Source organism: Giraffa tippelskirchi, chromosome 8 (genome assembly GCF_054371585.1).
Source record: "Giraffa tippelskirchi isolate mGirTip1 chromosome 8, T2T-mGirTip1v1.2.pri, whole genome shotgun sequence".
Lineage (NCBI taxonomy): Eukaryota > Metazoa > Chordata > Mammalia > Artiodactyla > Giraffidae > Giraffa > Giraffa tippelskirchi.
The window spans coordinates 29,378,207-29,399,097 of record NC_137282.1 but is presented as its reverse complement, the minus strand read 5'-3'; the positions used below and the strand labels follow the sequence as shown (position 1 = coordinate 29,399,097).

General features: G+C 43.3%; 1 protein-coding gene across 44 annotated transcripts in view; it reads left to right on the top strand.

Annotated features, from left to right (window-relative positions):
• Positions 1-18,852, top strand: part of STOX2 (storkhead box 2) — a 187,775-nt gene extending 168,923 nt beyond the window's left edge. For 16 of the 44 annotated variants that reach the window (XM_081521907.1, XM_081521895.1, XM_081521896.1 and 13 more), the window contains 3 exons: positions 1,735-1,887; positions 7,850-10,115; positions 15,299-15,922. In XM_081521907.1, coding sequence (XP_081378033.1) covers positions 1,755-1,887; positions 7,850-10,115; positions 15,299-15,494 — 2,595 coding nt within the window. In that variant the 5' untranslated portion in view covers positions 1,735-1,754 and the 3' untranslated portion in view covers positions 15,495-15,922. Of the gene's footprint in view, positions 1-1,734; positions 1,888-3,820; positions 3,913-7,849; positions 10,116-10,275; positions 10,325-15,298; positions 15,923-18,715 lie in introns of those variants that run through there. The other 28 variants (XM_081521931.1, XM_081521930.1, XM_081521928.1 and 25 more) reach the window with 8 other exon arrangements.
• Positions 18,853-20,891: the final 2,039 nt, after the last annotated feature.

Genomic DNA, 20,891 nt, shown 5'->3' with positions numbered 1-20,891 from the left:
ATTGGAGCCCTGAGGGATGCCGGGGAGAGGGGAGCACTGGACCGAGCTGGGCTTGGGGATGAGGTGAATGGGGGGCGGTCAGGCTTCAACCTCTGACCCTGGGGTCCCACTGCTCCATCTGGTGCACCTCTTAGACTTATCCTCCCACCTGGTGGTTTTCATCTTCAGGCGCTGTTGCCTGGTTTCATCCATCAAACCATCTGGTCCATCAAAGCAGGGTTCACGTTCTTTCCCAAAGGCCCTAGAGACTCCTCCCCGCCCCAATCAAGCTAGAGGTCGTGTCTGGACACAGGAGGTGGTCCACCGCAGAGCGCCGGGCAGTGGAGGGGGTTGCTCACTGTCACAGGTTGGCCTGAGTCCAGTTTTGGCGCATCAGGGTGATTTATAACAAGGGTGAAATCCTGCTTGGAAGCAGAGGAGGAGAGATTATGTAAATCCATGTGAGAAAGGAGCTTCGAAGCTCACAGATACTCTGCTGAGAGCTTTCACCTCCTTTCTGAACGGCCTTTCTCAAGCGAGACCTTACAGAACCCCAGGTAGGAACAGGTGGCCCCCAGATGTCAGGAGGAATTTCCCTGCCCTCCACCTCTCCCTCTGCGGGAGGCTCCCCTGCCTGCCCCCAGAAGCCTCTCTGGGGAATGCCGGGGGTCCTTTCTCAGAACATGACTTGAAAATCACACTGTGATGCAAGATCGCAGCAAGGGAGACAGTTAGGTGCACTGAACGTTGCCACCTCCCCGAGAGCCATGTGGGCCCCTCGCTGCTGGCTCTGCAGCCTGCCCGGCCTGCTCTTTCAGATCCAAATGTGTGCGGGAGGCCACAGGCCCTGCTGGATGGTAAAACCCATCCTCCGCGTGGCCACCAGCGTGTCTTCCTGAAATTTCACATCTGACTCGCTCACTCCTTGAATTCCCTCATAGGATGAAGCCCTTGGGCACTCAGTTCTTTGCTTATAGTTGTCCCTCCATACCTGTCCCCCTTCTCTGCGGCTCCCCAGAAAATAGCCTTGCACCTCACAGGCTGCTGGCACACTCCCACTTCAGCACCAGGTTCAGGCTGCACAACCTCAGAAAAACCTTCTCTCACTTCCTGCTTCTCAGTCGCATCCTCACCTCCAGGTGTGTACATCACCCTCCCCCTCCGCCCCAGATTATTGTTCAGCCTTCTGCATAGGGAACTTTTCGTCTGTCTGTCTCCTCCACTTAAACAGAAACTCCTTGAGGGCAGAGATGTTGGTGGGAGGGGGCTTATTCCCTCTCCCAGGTGCATCTCAAGCCCCCAGAAGGTGCTGATGTGCAGAGGGCACCCAGAGTTTGAATGAATGAATGTCCAAGGTACCACAAGTGCACTTGTCGAGATGTGAATGACAGTTATTAAACAAATCAGCTCCAAGTTAAAAAAAAAAAAACAAACAGAGATCATTGGAAAAAAGCCTCACAGTTGCACGCCTTTCAGTAGTAAGTCTATTCCAACAAGAGCTCAGGTTTTAAAGGCAAGTTTTCTTTGTGGAGGCAGCTGAAGCGTCCACTGTTCTGTGCAAGTCTTTCCACCTGAGCTCACGTGGCTGTGGCAGTAACGTGTTTCAGGGTTGAGGGTTGATTGTATTCTCAGCACAGGGAATAGGTGAGAGTCACGGGAGGGGTGTGTGTGTGTGTGTGTGTGAGAAGGTGTGTGTGTGTGTGACAAGTGGCTGGGTCTTAATGAACTGCTTACTTGGAAATTGTCTTTCTACAGGTGATGTATCACCAATCAGTATGTCTCCCATCAGTCAATCTCAGTTTATCCCACTTGGGGAAATCCTTTGCTTGGCCATCTCTGCAATGAACTCGGCAAGAAAACCTGTCACCCAAGAAGCACTGATGGAGCACCTGACCACCTGTTTCCCAGGTAACGGGAAAAGGGTGATGTACTTTCCAAATGGATGTGCCCTCTGGCCACCCTGGGACTTTATGTGGACATTTCATCCCATGATTAAATTCAATAGGAAAAAAAAAAGTCTTTGCCAAAACCAACCAGTAACTTTTCTTAGCTCTGCAATTAAAAATCAAGGCATCAGTATTACTTCAAAAACAATTTGCCACCTTCAACTGTAATAATTTTTCATTGGCACTGAGGGCAAGAAACTAAATCAGGATCTATAAAGAATTCTGTGAGAACTGCTACAATTCCATTTAACCTTTACAGCTCAACCTTCCTGAAGTCCGTGAGCATCTTGATTCACGGCAAGCTTTGTTTCCTGCCTGCTTTCCTTCATTTCTTCCTTTCTTATCTCCCTTCTTTTTATTTCCCTTCCTCTGATTTTCTGCTTTTCTTTTGGTGTCATTTAAGCTACTTCAGAACAGACCAATTTAGAAAGCTTAATACTCTTCAAATTCTATTTGAAAAATGCATTTCAATGGCAGTTCTAAAACTTTGGAGGGATTTAACTCTCATATTTATATTTTTGTTTTTTTAAAGCCAAGACTATTTACTTTTTCATAGTTTACTATTTGAGAATAAAGTTTTGAAGTCTAACTGAATATTATTAAAATATTCAAACTTTTATTTTTAATACATATAAGTAGAAAAAATAGTCTAGATTTTGACCTCTATTCCTGTTTTGGACATTCACATTCTAAAGGGTGTGTGTAAGAACTCTTCTAGTGAAAATATCTGTAGGCTGATACTTAAGCCCTTTTATCATGCTTCTGTATTGCTTGAATTTTTGAAAACAACTTTTATATACCAGTTCGCATTACAGAAATATGGATATTTTTAAAAAGATCTGAAACGAATAATTGTTGCTTTTCAGCTTTCTAAATAGGTCTGCATACTATTATATGCTGCTACTGCTAAGTCGCTTCAGTCGTGTCCGACTCTGTGCGACCCCATAGATGGCAGCCCACCAGGCTCCGCCATCCCTGGGGTTCTCCAGCAAGAATACTGGAGTGGGTTGCCATTTCCTTCTCCAGTGCATGAACGGGAAAAGTGAAAGTGAAGTCGCTCAGTCGTGTCCGACTCCTAGCGACCCCATGGACTGCAGCCTACCAGGCTCCCCCATCCATGGGATTTTCCAGGCAAGAGTACTGGAGTGGGGTGCCATTGCCCTCTCCAACTATTATATGTAGAGTGGGTAAACAACAAAGTCATACTATATAGCACCAGAAACTGTATTCGGTCTCCTGTGATAAACCATAATGGGAGTGAATATAAAAGAGAATATAAAAAAGAATATATATGTATGTATGTATAACTGAATCACTTTGCCATAGAGCAGGAATTAATGCAACATTGTAAATCAGCCAAACTTTAATTAAGAATAAGTAAATAGGTCCTCATCTCTCTAGAATGATCAGTTAAATTGACCAGTACATGTTAAGTTGTTACCCACGGATCTTCCTGGGAGGAAAGTGACCTTCAGGGGAATAAAATTAGACCTATTAAGACTGCTTATGGACTTGAAGTTGACTTTGGAGTTTGCTGGAGACTGTTGACATTATCTATACTCTATTCTGTCTCCAATTCATCCCCTTAAATCGCTTCCTACTGAATTCTCCCTTAGCCAGTGTCCTTCATGAACACAAAGAAATCATCTGAAGAAACCCATTAAGTTTTCAGTCTAAAATTCTTGCCATACAGAACATGAACACGTGTACTCTGTTCCAACAGTTGTCAGATTTGCAGGATTAAAGCAATATCTGTCTAAATAACCTCCCATTGTCATGCAGTATATTTAAATGGCTATTTTTGCTTTGGGAGATGGAAAGATATGGACAAGGAGAAAGGTCAGATTCCAGCCCTATTTTAATAGAGAGCTTACCTTTGCTCTTTACACCAACAGAATCTGAACTCATGATGAACTTTGGGACTGGAATCTGGACATGATGGAATATGCAAACCTTGACGGTCTCTGTCACAGCCATCCCTTTACAAGTGAGCCCTACAGATTTCTAGTGGAACCCTGAACTTCATAGATAATTGGAAATATCTGTCATTATACTGGGGCTTAATAGTAAAATAAAAATCATAGATATCAGTGACTTTCAGCTAAAGCTTTGAAAACTCCCAGTTAAGGGTATAGAAAACGGATTGGACAAGGAATGTTTCTACTTGGTTTTTTCCAATTAAACATTATTTGATTGATGTACTTGAAAATCCACATAAAAACTTCAGCTGTAAATTCTCTCTGGGAACTCTTTCTTATTCCTTCATTTGTGAACAACCAGAAAGCATGTTCTTCATGGTGAGTAGACATGATTACATTGTAGTCATGATTCCGTGTAGTTTCCTGAGTTTTCTAAGATCAGCACTTGGAAGGCCTCCAATCAGCAGATTCTGTAATACAATGAAAGTTTTGTCTGATAGCTATAATAGCTATAGCTATTTTTGTTATAATAGCTGTTTTTATGAGTGACCCTTCAGCTTTCCTTTATTGTAATAGCGTAGTAAACTTGTCAATCATGAATTCTTCTAAATGAGGCTTACTGTTTTTTGAAAAACTTCTGTTAACAAGGTTGATCAAAAGTACGCTGCCATGTAGGACGGAGTCAGTTCCAAATATGAGTTTGTCATCTGGGTGCTGTACTTCGCAGCTCTAGGGGTTGTCATTTGTGAGACTGTGATGTGAATAATGTCTTATCCTGAAAGTTGTATCCTGTGTGGCTGGTGTCCCCTGAAGTTGTTCAGCAGAACTAGAATAGTTCATAGGGCTACTCACAGGGCATAGAAGCTAAGTTGTTCCTCTTCTGTGCAAGCATTTTCTGTTGTATGTTGGCTCTCATGAATTGCAAATATATGGTTTGGATTACAACCCAATTCAGTTGGAACTCATTATTGTTTTGAACAGAAACTGTCATACAATGTTTTAAAATTTTTTTGATATTATATCAGCCTGAATAACCGACATACATTTGTATAAAAATCAACATACATTTCTCAAGAGGAGAGCCTTAAACAAAAAGGAAATCGTGCTGCTCAAAAATTAAATAATTATGTTAAACAATACATCATTCAGAAGTAGTGTTAACCTTTTCTGCCTTGGTCATGAAGGGTGCCTTTTGAAGCATGCGTATGTACTAAGTCACTTCAGTCATCTCCAACTCTTTGCTACTCCATGAACTGTAGCCTGCCAAGCTCCTCTGTCCATGGGATTCTCCAGGCAGGAATACTGGAATGGGTAGCCATTCCCTTCTCCAGGGGGTCTTTCTGACCTACAGATGGAACTTGTGTCTGTTACGTCTCTGAATATGTAGATTCCATCGTACGTGGACTCTCTCCCCTTGAGAACTGCAGGCCATTTCTAGTGTTTTTGTATTTTACTTTCATAGTTTTGGAAGGACTGGGGGAGCCTAAACTTCTCAGCTTACCCAGTTGTTCTAGGCGGTTACACAGTGTTCTTTGATGGTAATCGGGGTTTCCATGGGTCCTGACCCAAAGTTCACACTACTGATAGCTAATGTTTGTGAGCACTCCCTGTGTCAGGCACTGTTCTACATACATTAAACTCATTTACACTCACAGCAGCCCTCTGAAGATAGGTACTATTGCTGTCCTGCTTCCCTGGTGGCTCAGACAGTAAAGCATCTGCCTGCAGTGTGGGAGACCTGGATTCTATTCCTGGGTTGGGAAGATCCCCTGGGGAAGGGAATGCCCACCCACTCCAGTAAGCTTGCCTGGAGAACCCCATGGACAGAGGAGCCTGGTGGGCTACAGTGCATGGGGTTGCAAAGAGTTGGACATGACTGAGCAAATAAGCATGCACAGACTATTATTGTCCACATTTTGATGACAGTAAGTCAAGGCTCAGAGTGGTTAAGCAAGCTGCCTAAGGAGATACCAACTGTAGTAGTTCTCTAGAGCAGTCTTAACAAAGTACAGACATCTATTGTCTTACAGTTCTGGATGCTACAATTCCAAGATCAACAAATCGACAGGGTTGGTTGGTGTCTTCTGAGGGCTGTGAGAGAAGAATCTGTCCCAGCCTCAAACTGGGGCTAGTAGTTATCTGCCTTCTACCAGTTCCTCTTCTCCTTGTGACATCTCTGTGCCCACATTTCCCCTTTGTAGAAGGACACCAGACATAGTGCATCAGGGCTTGCTCTAGTGACCTCATTTTAACTTGGTTATCTGTATAAAGACCCCATGTCCAAATAAGGTAACATTCTAGGCCACTGGGGGTTAGGACTTACATATGAATATGAGGGGCAGGGGGACTCACACTTAATTCAACCAGTAACATCAGCTACCAGTGGTGAAGCTGGAATTTGGATCCTTGCAGTCTGACCCAGGAGCCCAAGCTTTCAGTCTCCCCTGAAATTGCCGTTTTTGTGGGTCAGACGGTTGAATATTGCCAGGGTGATTCCACCTGACCTATTTTCAAATGATATCATTCAGGTCAGTCAGAAATATGATCACCCTTGATTTGTCTGGCACTGAGGAAGGGAGAACATTAAAGAAATTAAGTAAATGTGCTACAGCCTGGAAAATTTATACTCTCTTAAGAATGTATGTTCTTAATTGTCTCTTAAGGTAGACAGCGCTTAAACATGCATGCAAAACTCTGAAAACAGTCACTGTACAAAAGAGTATCTGTGATTTTCTTCTGGAACATCTATTCTGGCAAACACAGTTTGAGACTCAGTGATCAGATACATGTAAGAGCCTCTAAGCTTTCACTGGTGTGTTTATTAGAGCTCTCTGGCTATGAATTTGAAAAATTCATTTTGCTGCCACCTTCATTTTGCTGGCTTATGACAAGAAGGAGAAAGGTCTCACCTGAATATCATCAGTGCTGTAATCACATTCAAATTTGAAGATGATGACTTCAAAATTGGAGAGTACATCCTAAACAATGGTTAAGTCTAGTTGCCCTTTTATGTAATTTATAAACTTCAGTTTATTAAATAAACTTAATCTTGGAATGAGAGTAGGGAGCAGCTTCAAGTGTATGTGGTAGCCTCTACATATTTTAGATTTCTTTTCAATACCAGGATGGCTCTCTTAACTGTGACTTCCTAGTTGCTCTTATTGAAAGTCTTTTCTGTAAACTTACAAGATACTGAAAACGTTTTTTCTTCATTTAAGGAAATTCTGTCTTTGGGACATCTCTGTCAGTCCAGTGGTTAGGACTCCGCACTTCCATTGCAGGGGATCTCTGGTTTGATCCCTGGTAGGCGAACTAAAATCCCTCATACCATGCAGGGCAGCCAAAAAAAAAATTCTGTCTTGAACAATTCAGTTCAGTAAAGGTTTATAACAACAGTAGCCACCTAACTCCATCTAGCAACAGTTTCTCTCTTTCCAGCTTTTATCTTTTCCTGTTATGTTGGTAGTACAATTCCATAAGAGTTGTTATGGATTCATGTTAAACTTAATGTAACACCTTTGAATCCTGTTTAGTTGCTGTATGATGATACTTAGAAGCTGGGCAAAATTAACAGGATTCTGTCTTAGTCCATGTGGACTGCTATAACAGAATACCATGGACTGGGTGGCTGAAACAACAGACTTTTATTTCTCACAATTCTGGGACTAGAAAATCCAAGATCAGGGCACCTGCAGATTTGGTGTCTTGTGAGAGCTTCCTTCCTGGTTTACAGACAGCCATACCCTCACATCACAGAGAGAGAGTTCTAGTCTCTTCCTCTCCTCATAAAGGCACATCACGGAGGCTGCAAGTTCATGACCTCATCTGAACCTAATCACCTCCCCAAAACTCCCACCTCTTATTAGCATCGCCCTGGGGACTAGGGCTTGAACATGGGGATCGGTTTTGGGGGGCACCATTCAGTCCATAAGCAGACTCAAAACACTCCAGAAATCAACCACACCTCCCTCCGTCCGTTCTCATGAGTATGTCCTTTGGTTTCAGGTGTTCCCACCCCAAGCCAAGAAATTCTCCGGCACACCTTGAACACGCTGGTCCGGGAGAGGAAGATCTACCCGACTCCTGATGGCTACTTCATCGTCACCCCACAGACTTATTTCATAACTCCTTCCCTCATAAGAACTAACAGTAAATGGTACCATCTGGACGAGAGGATACCTGACCGGTCTCAATGTACCTCTCCCCAGCCAGGGACCATCACGCCCTCTGCCTCAGGCTGCGTCAGGGAAAGAACGTTGCCCAGGAACCACTGCGACTCCTGCCACTGCTGCAGGGAAGACGTGCATGCTGTGCACGCGGCCACCCTGCAGAGGAAGCCCGCCAAGGACTGCAAAGACCCTTACTGCCCTCCTTCCCTCTGCCAGGTGCCAGCCACTGAAAAGAGCAAAAGTACTGTCAACTTCTCGTACAAAACGGAAACCCTCTCCAAACCGAAAGACGGTGAAAAGCAGTCCAAGAAATTCGGGCTCAAGTTATTCCGGCTCAGTTTTAAGAAGGACAAGACCAAGCAGCTAGCCAACTTCTCCGCCCAGTTTCCTCCTGAAGAGTGGCCCCTGCGAGACGAGGACACGCCGACTACCATCCCTCGGGAGGTGGAGATGGAGATCATCAGGCGTATTAACCCGGACTTGACTGTGGAAAACGTCATGCGGCACACAGCACTGATGAAGAAACTTGAAGAAGAGAAGGCGCACCGGAGTAAAGCTGGGTCCTCCGCCCATCACAGTGGAAGAAGTAAAAAGAGCAGGACTCACCGCAAGTCCCACGGAAAGTCTCGGTCGCACAGCAAGACGCGAGTGTCCAAGGGAGACCCGTCCGACGGTTCCCATCTGGATATCCCGGGTGAGAGGGAGTATGACTTTTGTGATCCTCTTACCAGGGCCCCCCGGGAGGGCTGTTTCATCATCGAACACAAAGGGGATAACTTCATCATGCATAGCAACCCGAACGTGATCGAGTCTCATTTCCCCATGACCCCGGAGTGGGATGTGTCTGGGGAACTGGCCAAAAGGAGGACTGAGATGCCTTTTCCTGAGCCTTCCAGGGGAAGCTCCCACTCAAAAGTGCACCGAAGCCACAGCCATACCCAGGACCGAAGGTCCAGGAACGAGAGATCCAACAAGGCCAAGGAGAGGTCCAGATCAATGGATAACTCCAAAGGCCCTCTGGGTGCTTCTTCTCTGGGGACGCCCGAAGACCTGGCCGAAGGCTGTAGCCAAGATGACCAGACCCCCAGCCAATCCTACATTGACGACAGTACTTTAAGGCCTGCACAGACTCTTGGTCATCAAAGGGCTCACGTTTCATCCGCAAGCTATAAAGAGGTGTGTATTCCGGAAATAGTCAGTGGCAGTAAGGAACCGCCCAGCGCTTGTAGCCTTTTGGAGCCAGGCAAAGCGCCCGAGAGTTTGCCATCCTTCAGTGAACTCAACTCTTGTCCAACAAAGACAGCTGCAGATGACTATTTCCAATGCAACACCTCCAGCGAGACGGTGCTTACAGCACCGTCACCTCTGGGGAAGAACAAAGAGGACCACGACACTCTGACTCTGGTGGAAGGGGTGAAAAAGCTGCCTCTGTCGGACAGGCAGGCCCCTCATTCCTCCAGGGAGCCTGCAGGGCACAAGGAGGAATCGCCAAAGGGGCCGGGCGGGGGCCCAGTCACTCCAGGCGCCGTAGTCGAAGGCCTTGCCAACGGACGCCTCATCCAGCATCACGGCGCCGAGCCCAGCACCCTGGACAAGAGAAAAGAGATATTCAGCAAAGACACACTGTTCAAACCTCTTCACAGCACCTTGTCTGTAAACAGCTATCACAAATCAACCCTGTCCCTCCTCAAATCACACCCGAAGACCCCTGCCGACACACTGCCAGGCCGATGCGAGAAACCGGAGCCATCCCTGGGGACCTCGGCTGCCCCTGCCCTGCCAGCTTCCCAGCGTCAGCAGGAGTCAGTGGGGAACCAGGAGGCCTCTTTTGACTATTACAACGTCTCTGATGATGATGAGTCTGAGGAAGGGGCCAACAAGAACGCAGAGGAGGAGAAAAACAGAGACGATGTAGGTACCATGCAGTGGCTCCTGGAGAGGGAGAAGGAAAGAGACTTGCAGAGGAAATTTGAGAAAAACCTCACCCTGCTTGCCCCAAAGGAAGCTGACAGCAGCAGCAATCAGAGGGCCACCCATTCAGCACGTCTAGACAGCATGGACAGCAGCAGCATCACAGTGGACAGTGGATTCAACTCCCCACGGTAGGGAGAGGCGTCTGTGTGCACACACATACATCCACCAGGGCCTGGGGCTTTATGCAGATTAACTCAGAGTTTCTAATTTCAGTCTCAGTTCTGTGAAAGAGGGTTAAGAGTTATGTGAGTTGTATTGTTAACAGCCTGTTTCTGACTTCTTTTTCAGGAATTGAAACAAATGTTTCTGCAGCTGTAGAGATCACCAATCTGGACTGGTGGGTTGGCTCCTTCCCGTCCAATCTAAGACCAACATTTCCCAGTATTTCGATGTTGATATTGCCACCACGCTGATAACGGAAGGGTTTTTTTTTTGTTTTTTTTTTCTTTAAGTCTTTCAAAAAATAGTAGCTTTTTGAGTAAAATGAGTAGTCAGTGTGAGGGTGGGAGGTAAGGGTTGGGAATAACTTCATTGACTCAAAGATGGGGAATCCATCTAGTGAGAATATAATAATAGCTCATCTCACAACCTCTGCAGCGAATCTAGAGGCTTGTTATCTATTGTCTCAACCCTGACTTTCTGTGCAGCCTGCACCCCTTGCTCTCATACACCTTCCTCTCACCACTCAAAAGTCTGCAGGCACGTGGAACTGGTCCCGTCCCAGAAAGAGTGGGGGCCTATGCTCCGTTAGATTGAAGTGCATACCAGCACTTTCTTTTCTCCTCCTGCAGAATCGGCATGGTGTAGGCACACCGATCGTGGTGCCTTCTTTTTGGTAGGTGCTGGTAATTCAGCAGAGGGTTAACAGCTGAGTGTGCAGTGCCCAGTGGCCACAGCCAGTGCACTGAAGTGGTTCAGGGGGTTAGGAAGCAAAAGGGAGTCTATGCCACTTTCCTTTTTTTCTCCTTAATTCTTCCTTCTCTTCCAAGAGTGACTTGGGACCTGACTCTCCTTCTGAATTCTACTCCAGATTGGTGACTCTGAGATGCAGAAATACTATTGAGAGATTGACATCTCCCATTAGTTGTGATTCCCAACTTTTTATAGTATTTTGTATTTGAACAAGTCCAAGATACGAATATGTATTTCTTATATTTATTTTAATTATTAAGAATTAAAATTAGTTGCATTGTAATCCTTTGACTCTGTCTCTGGATAATTTGGAGACAGAGCATCCCAAAACCAGAACTGGGAATCATTCATCTGTTTGTCCCATATTAGACCTTGGTTATTTCTTAAAGGGCTAGTTCTATATTACCATTATTATTATTGTCAAGTAACATTTCTTTTCCAAGTTAACACGTGTGGAAGTCTGATGTCTAAACAAACCACAGAGATGGCACCCGGGTTAACGTGGAAGCCAGGAGCTCCAGGTCTCCTCTGCCCCCACTCAGGGACCTAAAACCTTGGGGGGCCACGGCACTCAGTCTGCAAACTACTGGCCTGTTGAGTGACTTTGCTAAGAAATAATGTTTGCTACATGTTTTTTAATCCCAAATGAGATCTTAATTTATATACCAGTTGTTTTATATATTATTTTCTCTATGCTTCCCTCTTCTACTCTCATTTTTCCTCTTGATTTCCTGGTAGGGGATAGCAGATAAGCATAACTGAAAGTCTGCCATTGGTGGTAGAAGTTCACTACCGTTGCTTATGGCAGGTGTGGGTTATTGGCCTGGACCTCCAGCTCTGCTGTTTCTTATTCTGTGGACTCTCCCTGCTCGATGCTTCTCCACACCAGTTCCCAGCTCTTCATGTGGCATTCTTGGCCCCGAGACCTCCACGGAGGGAAAACCACAGTGCTCCAGAGATAGTTGCAAGGGGGACATTGAGAATTTAGTAGGTTCTGACTCAAAACCTGATCCCTGTATAATATTGAAAGTTTTTGTATGGGGGCAGGTAAACAGAAATGTTCATGTAATTGTTGAACCAGTCTCTCCACAGAATATATTTTATTATCTCTAAATTAGGAGTACAGACTATGGAATTGATGAATGGGATCATTTCTTGAACAAAACTTATTTGTGTTGCTTTAATAGTGCACTCAAGGTCAAATGTGCTGTCCTGGTAGGCCGTCCTAAGGAGTTGGTCTTCACTCTGGAGCTATCTGCCCTCTCTTATTAAGTAGAATTTTCTTTATGGGAATATGTAGATCACCCATAAATGTCATGCGGTTAGAGAATCTACAGAACAATCCCTGATCGCACCCCTTTTGTTTTTCATATCCTTTGGTTAGAACCTGGGTGACAAATTTATTTTTGATATTTATTTTTAAATTATATTTTCCCTCTACTTCGATAAATTTACTAAGTTACCTTTCGGATGCATGAGGATTGTCTGTGAAGGAGAATATTTGAGTTACAGGGAGTTTTACTCTCGAGTGTAAGAAGTCTTTTAGCCAAATAGCATTATCATGCTGATACGGCTCCACCGTTACAGATACGGGAATCTTCAGTGGGCCATTTATTCAGATCTTTCAGTGAAAGAGCTTACTGAGCAACAAAGATCCAACCTGCACCACCACCCCATTCCCCCCTGCAAAAAAAAAGGTGATCTCCACACTGTCAAGTCTTCAGTGCTGACCAGAAGTCATGTTTGGCCACATTTCCAAAATTCTTTAGTCCGCTTTAGTCGGGAAGATCCCCTGGAGGAGGGCATGGCAACCCACTCCAGTATTCTTGCCTGGGAAATCTCATGGACAGAGGAGCCTGGCAGGCTACAGTCCGTGGGGTCGCAAAGAGTCGGATAAGACTGAGCGACTAACACTTTCACTTCAAAGTGTGTTGAGAGCAGGAAACAAGTTAGAAATGTAAACTATGCCGTGAGATCAAATATTGCAAATGAAGAATCCTGTCGTGCAAAGCCTGCTATTCCAGAGTTGAGGCTGAAAACGTGTTGATAAATCACAATATGAGAATCGCAGGGCTTCAGGCCGCCCAGCACATGTCTGATGTGTCCTGTGCTGTCTAACAGGCCGCCCAGCACATGTCTGATGTGTCCTGTGCTGTCCAAGTGCAGGCCCAAGGGGAGCGTATGCAGGACACGGAACAGCAGGGCCTCTTGGTTCAGAGTTTCTGACTATAAAATTCTGAGATTTTATTTTTAAGGTTGCACTCCGTTAGCTCTCTTTAAAAAAGTGTGACATTTTAAATGTGAGGACTGTTGTTACTGCTCACCCTCCATCTCCATGAATTGTTTCATCATCATATCCACAGCCTTCCATATGACTATCAGACACTGTACTCAGTGTCACAGTAGTAATGAGATGTATCCTTTGGAGACACTGGAATGTCCCATTGCGTTTATCACTATTAATATGTTGGCCATGGTCAAAGGTAGTCCAAGGTATCTTAGAGCATGCGTAGCTTCCACCTTAGGCCATCTGTTGCAATGATGTATGGTGACGGTACCTGACATACAGTAGGGACTTGATAAGTTAAATTCCCACCTCAAAAACTGATTTAAAAGTGAATTCCTTGGACCTCAGAATGCATTTTCCCGTAGAAAAAAAAAAAAAAGTCACTAGTAATACATTGATTCCCAAGCCTACCCACAGTGACTGATTTTTTTCATGAGATGCCAGACGTACAACAGAAATAACTCACCTTTGTCTAGCTTTTGGGTGTACAGATCTTTCCTGGTTGCTTATTTCTTCTTCGGAGTCACTCACTGAGTAGGTACAGCACATAACTCGACCTGCTTTAAAGATGAGGAAGTCAAATGCCCTAAAAAGTTACTATTGTGATTACAAATGCAACCGAAGGAGCGTGTCACGACCTCTCTGGGGTTCTCCATGTTTATTGTCCTTTTTCCTTCCTCCACCTGACTCTCAGTTGTAGTCCTGGAAAAACATTGATGGATTTTCTTAGAGGAGGTGTAAGACAGGTAAGTAGGTAAGTCTAGTGTTTTCCATCACTTTAGTGATGATATTTTGGAGTATTCCTTAGATATGCCCAGATTTACCATAAGCATCATGAAAGAACTTGATTTACTTCTATGAATGTATGAACCCTCTGGAGGTACCCTCTGCAGTCAGGAAGCATCCAGTTGTCTTTTTGGTAGTCGGTGAACAAACTCCCTTTTAAACAACTAACTCTTGGCTTTTTGATGAGAAGCAAGCTTAAGGCCACAAAGGGTCAGGATGAAATACACTGTCAGGCATGGCTGCCAAGGCATAATGTTTAGACAGACTTGTTATGAGTTTTGGATGGGAATGAAAGCCAGGTGGTGAGAATGTCCACTGGGTAGTTTGACTTTAAATCAGTGATAGGGACCAACATGTAAGAATATTTTATAAACCTTGAATCTATCCAATAGGGTGGATGTTTTGAGCATCATTATGGTTTCGTCTACCTCTTTGTGAGCTGGTAAGTTTCGTATTACCATTTTGAGGACCTAGAACACAAAATCCACTCAGTTGCCTTCAGTCAGGCCAAGTAATCTTATTTCTGTCATTGTCCTATACATTTGACATGTTAAATGTTATAAACCTCTTGGGACAATAAAATAGATTCAAGTTATTTCTAAATTAGAAAAAAGAGAAATCGAAATACTAAAGCTTTTAAATCACCTCTAAAGATTCCTTTAAAAAATTAAATATTTTTACCAAAGTGGAAGAAGGGAGGAAATAAATGTAAATAGAGAAAACCTTAGATTCCTTATCTGAAAATAGAATGTACGTTAACTAAAGTGTTATGTATTTGAAACAGAGGTACAACGTCTTTAAAAAAGAATGTTATTCCCATCACTGGTGCAAATGGGCTAGTGTCCTGCTTGAAGTTCACCTCCAGAGTCAAAAACCTACCAAGCAAGAATGAAAACACATTCATTAGGATACAAGTATGCAGTTGATTCAGGAGCAATTCTATCCGTGCATTTTGAACCTGAAATGAAATCATTACCTATGTATAATTTACAAAGACTAGTCTTTTTAAAAAAGGAACACGAGAGCCATCTATCACATCAGATTTTGAAGGCATTTCCTTGAATGTGAAAGGCTAGGGAAGACATATATTTAGCTGTATGAAAACCTTTTACTCAGTGTGCTGCTGATGATAACATGTCTTGTGAAAGCTTCTGGAGTCCAAGTTGCTGGAGCATATGTGAATAATCAGTATGAGATGCTATATACATGACATGATAAACCGCCAGAGGAAATCCATTAACTCCATCATTTGCTCTTCCTCTAGGGCTCAATATATAATTATTTATGTTAAAAACCAAACCAAACAAAACCTTTTTACTCTTGTAGCACTCGGGAGAGCCTGGCTTCCAACACATCGAGCATTGTGGAAAGTAACCGTCGTCAGAACCCTACCTGGAGCCCGGCCCATGGTGGAGCTGGCCCGGCCTTCAGTTTCCGAGCAAGTACGGACCCCCCCACCAACGAAGCCGAGAAATTGCAGAAACCTTCCAACTGCTTGCAAGCTTCTGTTACTAGTGTGTGATAGTCATCCTGCCTCCGACCTCCTGTCTCATTCATTAACAGCCAAGTTTACGACACTGTGGCTGGTGTTTACATCTTTGGAAAGACAAGCATCTCAACGGCAGTTTTTGTGTTGACTTAAACTGTGCTGCTAAGTAGGCTAGGGCAAAAAACCACAACCGAAAAATCTTTATTTCAGAGTATTGCTTTTCACATTTATGGCTCTGTAGCAACAAGAATAGCAGTAGGGTGATATGTATACTTTTGCTTCACTAATTGTAGCTGAGCACACATAGGAAAGTCTAGACACTGTAAGTGTAATATGCATTTTCGATGTCTTGCAGTTGCCAAGTCCATTTTAAAATGCCGCAGATGCGTGTTGCTCCCAGTCTGTGACCAGATGGTGCCACAGAACTGATCCTTGACACTTCCAAAAGAAAAAAAGAAAAACAGCTAAGCCACCACAAAATGTCAAATGCAAGGGTCTACCTTGAGGGAAATTGATGCCAAACTGACTAAAAGGGACCCCAGCCCTTTGTGTGTGAATCATTGAGGCCCCAGTCATTTTGCACTGTGAGTTTTTTTGACACGATTTTGTAGGAGCCCATGGAAGTGTGTCAGAAGGGGTCGTGATCCAAATACTGGGAGTGTTTGTTTTCAGAATTTTGTTTTTTAAGTGTCACGGATGCTTGTCTGATATGTTTAACCTTCCATCATCACAAACAGGAATATAGGCCTTTGATTCTGAAATGGACAAAGGAAGGGTCCCCCAGCCTAGCTGGGGCACAGCACTGAGTGATGGGAGAGGTAATGCAGACTTTTAAAAAAGTGTTCATCAGATGGTGAAGGAAGAGCATGTCTTCCTTCTGAGACTTAAGGGTGATACTATCTTACTATCAGAGATAAACGATAATTAGTTTGTTTAAAAGCAAAATGTTCTTTGTGATACAAATGAAGACTATGGCCTGGGGATGTTATTCTTTCTAATGGAAGGACATAAATCTATTTTATGTAGTTTTAAATAGAATGCCTAAATTAGGCTGTGGGAGATAATTTTTAGTGGTTATAGGAAAGAGCAAATTTAGGGAGAGTTGAACTTCAGGCCTTTTATTCCTGGGAAGATATCTATAGAGAAAACTTTAAAATACTTTTTGATTAGAAATATACATGTGCCCATGTAATTAACAACAGAATGTGATTATTCTGCAAGTGTGGTGGAACCCTAACTGTACGCCCCCTAAAATTGATCAGAATAACAATTATGCATACATGAACTATGCCAGAGTAATGTTTACAGATACTTTGTAACCAATTTCAGGAGGCATTTTTAGGTGGATGTATAGGTTTTAGCCCAATTTATTTCAGGATTGTTTGTTAATTACATTTTGCTTTGGTTTACAATGTCATGATGACTACAGAGAAGGTTCTCAGCAACAAAGGGATTACAAATAATTAAGATTCAGTTCTCTAGGAAAGAGATGTCTCAAAATTTCCCATGTCTTATTTTAGGAGAACCATGGAATAAATCTGTAGATAATGGAAACTTATTCACAAAAGGATTTCATTTGATACCAGTAAATAGTCTGACCAGAAGTTTTATTTAGCTAATTGGCATGTGATGTTTGGAGCCATATACCATAAAATAAATAGCCAAAAATAAATCTAAAATATTTTCACCTCAGATTTCAGGAATTGGCATAAATTGGCAAAACACTTCTGCTTCAGTATTAGGTTGAGTCACTAGCCATCTGTTTCAAGAGTAGAGTCTTTAAATAGACACAGTTGGGCTGTTTCTTGAAACATTTAGACACTCTCTTATGCTTTTTCAGATAGCTGGAAGTTTCGCTGGGTCAAACTGGACTCGTCAAGTTTAGTATAGTTTTCTTTCTTTGCACTTATAGTGAAACGTGAGCACGTTTCTTGGCAAACTCCCACACCTTTAAAATGCTTCTGTCAGTTGGCTTTCAGTCTCATGCTTTATTTCCTCCAAGGCATGCCTTGATTGCTCAGAAATGCACTCTTGTCTCACTGCTTAAATTTATCCAGAAGGAATGAGAATATATCCGATAGGCTATACACCAAGTCTGTGTCCTTGGGGAGTTGTATACCACACAGTTACTAAATTCTTCTGTCTAAATTATCTTTTTTTCACCCCTAAACCTACCCTCCAGCGTGAATCATACAATCAGTTCATAAATAATAGAACCATTGAAACAATACATCAGCCTCTAGTTGATCCTCCTAAAGTAGCCATTAGAATAATCAAATACTGTGTGAACAGGAGAGAAAAGCATTCCCTAATTTAAAGAGAAGCTTTAAAATATGAATTTATCAATATTTCACAAGAAATAGGTTTACAGAAGACATTTGAATAAAATGTGTACACTCTTTGCCCGATGCTATGGGGTACATGATTTAGGGGAAAAAAAAAAAAAACTCCCTTAGTCCAGCAGCCATTAGCATAGAAACGATGGACTTCAAGGAGGATATGGTGTGAGCAGACGTTCCATGCAGATACATGCCCGTCTGAATCGAATTGGGATGCCTGAATGAATGGGGGAGAAGAGGGGGCTGGAAGCACATACGAGTATGACCCGAGATGGTCTGCAGTGATGTTCTCAGTAACCCGCTCCAAGCTTTGCCAGCATCCTTTTCCTCCGGTGAAACGATCGCTTTGTGGCCCACGGCTGCTTATCTAGACTTCACTTAGAGTTTATCAACTGAAAGGTTTACAAAACTGAATCTGGTTGAATCTCTGTGTAGCGTTCAACTTTAAAGGGTCAACCCATCTGTCGGCATTTTGCACATTTATGTATTATTATGATACAGCATATTACTTTATGGTAATTTTTATTTTTACATATAACTACCTCCATAAATTTGATGAAGCGGCCGCAGTGCGTTCAAGTGTATTGTTCGGAAAAGCAAAGTTGACAACGTTCTTAACCATTAGGCCATGGCATTCTGTGTGTGTGTCAGTGGTTGCCTATGTGGACTCGTGACTGTCTCATTGCCATGGTTTTTCTTTTTTGGCATTATTTCACTCTCAGCTGTAAACGCGTCTCTCTTCTTTCCCACAGAAAGCACACTTGATTTTGTTATGAATGAAAAGTTTAAATTTCTTGTCTCCCCCGCCCCTGCCCCCACCTCATTCCTGCTAAGAGCTCTCTCTGGCCAAGAGCCAGTTGGTAAACATAATTTAGCAAGCTATTTGCTCCTATGAAAATCTGATTTGAATTCTAGGTTTTCGGTCATAAGACACACCAGAAATTTGGACTGCCAACTTTGAAGCACTTTGGGCCTCTCTGCCTTCACTTGCATGCTACCGTATCAAGCCCAGACTTCATTGGAATTAAAAGAGCTGTGCTTTGTATCCACAACTTCTGTTCCATAATTTGTATTTCATTTTATATATTTTGCACATCTCAGGGGACCTTCATAAGCATATGAAAGGGGGGGTGCCATCAAATAGAGAAAACGGGAAGAGCTGAAAGAGGACTAGCTGGATAAAAGTAATAAATGACTGCTTCTCTGATGTTGTGAAGTTCAAGTTCAGGAAGCATCCAGTGAAAGTTAATCTGGAATCACAATGATCTGAACACCAGCTGTTCCTCAGTCTCCCTTTTTCATAATCCAACCAGCTTTTCTAAAATGTAAGTTTAAATTATATTGCAGTCACCATGGGGAGAAAAAAAAAAAAAAAAACCTGTTCAGCAGCAGTGAAAGCATTGTTTGTTTTTTAGGTTGGCACAGCTTTGTAAAATTCTACCCAGGACAAACCACTTATCACCACAAAGTGTACTTGAAAATAAAGTTTTTAACTTAAATGATAGGCGTATTGCTCACCATACAGTAGTGATCTTGATTTGAGAAGCCTCACAATTTATAACATGGGCAGTGTTTGGGGCTTGATTAAAAACCAACAACAACCTATGAGGACTTCGCACATTCATTTTGGGATCTCAAAGTGCTTCCAAAGCATTCGGACTCACAGTTCACAAAGCAGGTCCTATTTGTAATACCCATACTTGAACAAATAGAAGGAGTGACATAAAATTACCCAGAAACACAGTGGCAGCTATCAGTGATCTATTTTCTATCTGTTTGATAGACCATCATGAGAAATCACGAAATACAATGCTATTTTTCTGATGTGTGCTAATAAAGTCAAAGAAAACAAATACAACTTGACACCTTTGTCCATTTTCATTCAAAAAGTTCAGGGTGTTGGGAATTTGAAAAAAAAAAAAAATCCGCCCAGATGCCCTTGGGGTCCGAAGTAGGTCTGGATTGCACACGCTTGTTTACAGTTTCCTATGGGCTTCTCTAAATCCCGTGCTAAAATACCATCTTTCAGGAACATGACTGCCCCTGGCAGTGGAAGGTGCTGATACATTCTTTCACTAAAAAAAACTTTTATCGAGTCCTCTCCACAGTGCTTCTCAGCACAACTGAAATTCAGTATACTGAGCCCTAATCCGAAGAATCCGGAGTTGCCAGGGAAGCTGATGTAGTTCCAAGTGGGTTTTTTTTTTTAATCTCAAATTAGGAAATAAAAGATCCTGGTCGAGGACCTTCTCCGTTTATCACAGGCCAGTCACAGAACCAGCTAGCAGTGCGCTGTCAGGCGACAGGGGCCCCCGTGGAAGTGATCCTTGCCTTCCCCCTGCCCCGTCCCAACTCTTCATCACCCACCCCAGGTCTCTTATCACCCCACCATCCTCAAATTTCTGCACACACTGAGGGCTTGAGGAAGCTAGGACACAGGAAAAACGGAGGCAAAAGCCATGGAAGACATTGCTTTGCTCTGGGTTAGTAAAATACGGACAGGAAAGAGATTATTATCGGTCTGATCTTTGCCAAGTAAGATAAAGGAATCAGCCATCACTCTGTCAACTCTCCCAGGAGGTTTTACAGTGTTCCGGATACATCCAATCTTCTCCCATAGATTTTTTTATTCGGGAGAGGTTTCATAAATTAGATCTATGAGAAAATTCATTGCTGTTTCCTGGGGTGTTGGAAACAGACGCTGGCGTCTCCCCGATGGAGTTCATCTCTGCGTCTTTTACGGCACCATCCCCAGCCATGGCTCCTGTCACACCAGAGTCCTGTGTTTTTACAGTTGTTCTAGGACTTACAGTGGTTGGTTTGCAAGGTTCAGAATTCTGCAAGGCTCGAGGGGGACTAAACTTTCTTCTGATGATTGTATATTACCAGTTAAGGACTTTCTTTGCTCCTTGCTGTCCTCACATGTGAACATACGCACACACGCCCTGCTAACGAGGAAAGGGGCTGTTTCCAGGTGAGGCGGCCCTGACTCTGGAAGCCAGGGTAAGGCTAGAAGCTTGATTGGTCCACATACAGCTGCCTCCCTCCTTGTCCAGAGCCTGGTTTTGACATGCCTGTTCCCTTGCGCCCC